This window comes from Etheostoma spectabile, chromosome 14 (assembly GCF_008692095.1).
Source record: "Etheostoma spectabile isolate EspeVRDwgs_2016 chromosome 14, UIUC_Espe_1.0, whole genome shotgun sequence".
Classification (NCBI taxonomy): Eukaryota; Metazoa; Chordata; class Actinopteri; order Perciformes; family Percidae; genus Etheostoma; species Etheostoma spectabile.
The window spans coordinates 10,964,137-10,968,960 of NC_045746.1; the positions used below are offsets into that span (position 1 = coordinate 10,964,137).

General features: G+C 43.2%; 1 protein-coding gene and 1 long non-coding RNA gene across 4 annotated transcripts in view; one reads left to right on the plus strand and one right to left on the minus strand.

Annotated features, from left to right (window-relative positions):
* trit1 (tRNA isopentenyltransferase 1) overlaps positions 1 to 4,824 on the plus strand; it is a 66,050-nt gene that overhangs the window by 36,595 nt on the left and 24,631 nt on the right. For all 3 annotated transcript variants that reach the window (XM_032534773.1, XM_032534775.1, XM_032534774.1), the window contains one exon: positions 2,238 to 2,347. In XM_032534773.1, coding sequence (XP_032390664.1) covers positions 2,238 to 2,347 — 110 coding nt within the window. The remainder of the gene's footprint in view (positions 1 to 2,237; positions 2,348 to 4,824) is intronic.
* LOC116701201 (uncharacterized) overlaps positions 1 to 4,824 on the minus strand; it is a 16,731-nt gene that overhangs the window by 2,044 nt on the left and 9,863 nt on the right. Inside the window, exon 2 of the long non-coding RNA XR_004334851.1 lies at positions 4,290 to 4,295. This is a non-coding gene — a long non-coding RNA (uncharacterized LOC116701201). The remainder of the gene's footprint in view (positions 1 to 4,289; positions 4,296 to 4,824) is intronic.

Below are 4,824 nucleotides of genomic sequence, written 5' to 3' on the forward strand. Positions count from 1 at the left end.
TTTTAGCCATGGTAGCAGGGTGGCTCTGTCCATTACAATGTCGGTGGATCAGTGGGTTGGCCCACCCCTGGATCTCAACAACTGTTTGATGGCTTGCCTAAATATTTTGTACATTCATGGTGTCCAGAGGATGAATCTTGCTGACTTTGGTGATCCCCCAACCTTTGCTCCAGACAGTGCCATTTCTCCAGTACTTATGTAAATGACCATACCCCTACTATTTAGTGCTGACTAGCAGATGTTAGCATGCTAACTAATATAAACTAATTATTTACTAATATTAAATGGTGGTCATGATAAACTTTATACCGCCTAAAAATTAGCATTAACCTGTGTTATTGGGAGCATGTTAGCATGCTAAAGTTAGCATTTAGCTCAAAACATTGCTAAAGTGAAGTCTTGATGTACACACCTTTAGCATAGGTTTTTCTTTACACTGAACACAATTATAAACAGTTTTCTTTAGCCCCCACTTTTTCTATTTAAACAAAAGGCTTAATTCTCTCAAATATTGTTCACAAATCTGTCCAAATCTGTGTTAGTGAGCACTTCTCCTTTGCCGAGATAATCCATCCACCTCACAGGTGTGGCATATCAAGATGCTGATTAGACAGCATGATTATTGCACAGGCTGGCCATAAAAAAGGCCACTCTAAAATGTGCAGTTTTACTGTATCGGGGGTGGTCCGGGAGGGGTCCGAAAACCAGTCAGTATCTGGTGTTATGGTAAGGGTTAGGGTTCAACCCTCTCTCTCTCTCTCTCTCTCTCTCTCTCTCTCTCTCTCTCTCTCTCTCTCTCTCTCTCTCTCTCTCTCTCTCTCTCTCTCTCTCTCTCTCTCTCTCTCTCTCTCTCTCTCTCTACCTGACTGTAGTTTGTCATTGTAACCAACTTGAGTGGGCAAATGCTCATATTTGAGGTCTTCATGGATGTACCCTAACACCAGATACTGACTGGTTTTTGGACAGAAAAAAAGTCTTAGATCTTTGAGTTCAACTCATGAAAAATGGGGGCAAAAACAAAAGTGTTGCATTTATAATTTTGTTCAGGATAGTTTGATTTGAGTTCACCGTTTTATTTCACCCATTTATATCACCACTGCGGCACTAAATGAGTGTATAAAACATGGTAAAAAGTATAAACACTGAAAAATGTGAGCACAAACGGCGTAGCTCCGCAACTTATCTTAACCCAAGCTGAGCAATTACATTATTTCTCGCATTCCCCATGCGGTTTCTCCATTGCTGTTATGTGCTGTGGTTACATTTTTTATTTTCTGCTCACATATTTTATTTATTTTATAACTCTATTAGAGACACTAAATATATTATGTATACATCAAATGTTATTTTTATTTATTTGATTAATTAATTTGGTTGTTTACACGGTTTTCTACCCTATGCACACACCCTCATTTCCTGTGCATCTGTGTGTCTTCAATCAATGAAGGGCTGTGGCTCTTGAGACAGAAGGACAGACAGACAGACAGACAGACACAGTGCTGAGGCCTGGCCTGGAGACTGCTGACTGATGCAAAATAGAAACACAGGGGTGGAATAGTTAGAAGAAGGGATAGAGAATGAGAGAGTGAGTGAAAGCTGAAGCCTGATGTCTAGAGAGAGAGAGAGAGAGAGAGAGAGATGGCGCACAGGACGGAGGGGTGGGAGGAAGGAGGGAGAGAGGGAGAGACATTATCGAGCCAGTGTGAGTCAGCAGGTTGACAGAGCTTCAGGGCGCGGCTCCAGCACATCACTGCTTCTGTGAATTTCCCACTTCGTATTAGATTCATCCTGAAATCCACTTCATCCCCTCTGATGTATTGTGCCTCACTTTTGGAGCCTGTTGGTTTCTAATTAGATGTGAAATAATCAGCTACATATTTAGCAAGTCAATGTAAATCATATCAAATGGCTTTGATGTGAGGGATGAAGCCTTTTTTTGTTGATGAGTGTAAAATTGATCATGATGGTGTATACTGGCTGTCTATGAGAAAACCTCAACTCAAATACATTGTAAAGAAATATTGTCACTAATGGGCAAAATGTTGTTAAAGGCTTTTCCACCCTCATACAATAATAACCCAATAAGAATAAATATGGAAACACTGAATTACAATGTTGGCGTTGAAACAAAACAACCTTTATTACATTTATTAACAGCTTGTGTTGGCCTTGGTATATAAAACATAGTGTGTGTGTGTGTGTGTGTGTGTGTGTTTGGCCCATGTGTGTGGGTGTAGGACCAGGAGACAACGTGCCAGTGGTGTATGGCCTGGATGTGACGGACGTGTCGAGGTGGGCGGAGACGGCGCTGAACCCTGCACTGCAGATACTGGACAGTCTCAGCAAGGTGGGGCCTGATAGTCTGAACTAGCATCCTCCTGTCAGCAGCTTTCATCTGCTGGGAAAATCATACACACATACATACATACATACATGTACATACATACAGATATACATATCTACCTACATACATACATACAGATCTACATACAGATCTACATACAGACATATCTACCTACATCCATCCATACATGCATATATACATGCATGCATACATACGTGCATACATATCTACATGCATACATACATATCTACATGCATACACACATACATGCATACATACATATCTACATGCATGCGTACATACATACATACATGCATACATACATACATACAGATCTACATACATACAGACATATCTACCTACATCCATACATGCATGCATATATACATGCATGCATACATATCTACATGCATACATACATATCTACATGCATACACACATACATGCATACATACATATCTACATGCATGCATACTAGAGTGCGGATCGGGCCGGATTTTTCTGTCCGAGCCCGGCCCGCGTCCGACAGAGCAGTAACCGAACCCTACCCGAGCCCGACAGTCAGTAAGATATTTATGTCCGAGCCCGACCCGAGCCCGAAACAGTTAAAATCGCATTTGTTTCTCATACTAATGACACATGTACGTTTGTTTGTGTGGAAAGCCCGCTTTTATTAAGCAAGTGTAGGAAGGCATTGGGAAATGTCAACAGATGAGCGCATCAATGCACACGGGGCAACAAGCGCCATTACCTACATAATAAGCTGTTTTAAATTCAAAATGTTCAATGCCTTATTGCGCTGATGTGACCGAGCCCGACCCGAACCCGAGCATCCTTTCTAAAGATCTGTTTGAACCCGGCCCGGCCCGTCGGGTACCGTCGGGTCCCGTCGGGCTCGGGTCGGGTAGCCATCCTCTAATGCATACATACATACATGCATACATATCCGCATGCATGCATACATACATGCATACATACATATCTACATGCACACATACATGCATACATACATATCTATATGCATGCGTACATACATACATACATGCATACATATCTGCATGCATGCATACATACATATCTACATGCATGCATACATACATACATACATGCATACATATCCGCATGCATGCATACATACATGCATACATATATGCATACATACATATCTACTTCTTTACTGCCTTTTGTTCCTGTAACCTATATCATCTTACGCTTTTGTTTTCCTTCCTTTCCCTTTCTCTTTGACCTCCATTTGTTCTCTTCTTACTACATCCTAATTTGTTCCCCATCCTTATTAGCTTAATTACTTGGAATTTTTTCAGTCTCTACTTTCTCCAGCGTCACTTTTTCTTTTACGACTATACCTCTATACATTGCATTGCTTCCCTCTTTTTTTCTTTCCATGTCCAACTCCGCCTTAGTGGGCTTTAACAGCAAGAAAAGGAATTGGGGGGGGGGTTCCAATGAAACGGTCCATTTGTGTAATGTTCTTAAACTCCCTCAACAAAGCACAAGTACACTTTATATTTCACAATTACTGTTTTCTGTCAGATCGTTTATGGATTTCAATGTTTCCGACCGCACTTGAAGGCAGCTTATTTCACATGGGGAGAGAGAGAGAGAGAAAAGAGACAGGCGAGACATGGAGAAGGCTTAGTTGTTGCAGAAAACATTCAGCTTTACACAAACTCCCAGCAGTTCATCCATCTATCTATCTATCTATCTATCTATCTATCTATCTATCTATCTATCTATCTATCTATCTATCTATCTATCTATCTATCTATCTATCTATCTATCTATCTTTCTTCATCCGCTATCGGGTCGCGGGGGCAGCAGCTCCAGTAGGGGACCCCAAACTTCCCTTTCCCGAGCCACATCAACCAGCTCCGACTGGGGGATCCCGAGGCGTTCCCAGGCCAGGTTGGAGATATAATCTCTCCACCTAGTCCTGGGTCTTCCCCGAGGCCTCCTCCCAGCTGGACGTGCCTGGAACACCTCCCTAGGGACGCGCCCAGGAGGCATCCTTACCAGATGCCCAAACCACCTCAACTGGCTCCTTTTGACGCGAAGGAGCAGCGGCTCTACTCTGAGCTCCTCTCGGATGACTGAGCTTCTCACCCTATCTCTAAGGGAGACGCTAGCCACCCTCCTGAGGAAACCCATTTCGGCCGGTTGTACCTTGGATCTGGTTCTTTCGGTCATGACCCAGCCTTCATGACCATAGGTGAGGGTAGGAACCGGTAGATCGAGAGCTTTGCCTTCTGGCTCAGCTCTTTTTCGTCACACGGTGCGATAAACGGAATGTAATACCGCACCGGCTGCTCCGATCTCCGACCAATCTCACGCTCCATGGTCCCCTCACTCGCGAACAAGACCCCAAGGGACTTAAACTCCTTCACTTGGGGTAAGGACTCACTCCCCACCCGGAGAAAGCACTCAATCGGTTTCCTGCTGAGAACCATGGCCTCAGATTTAGA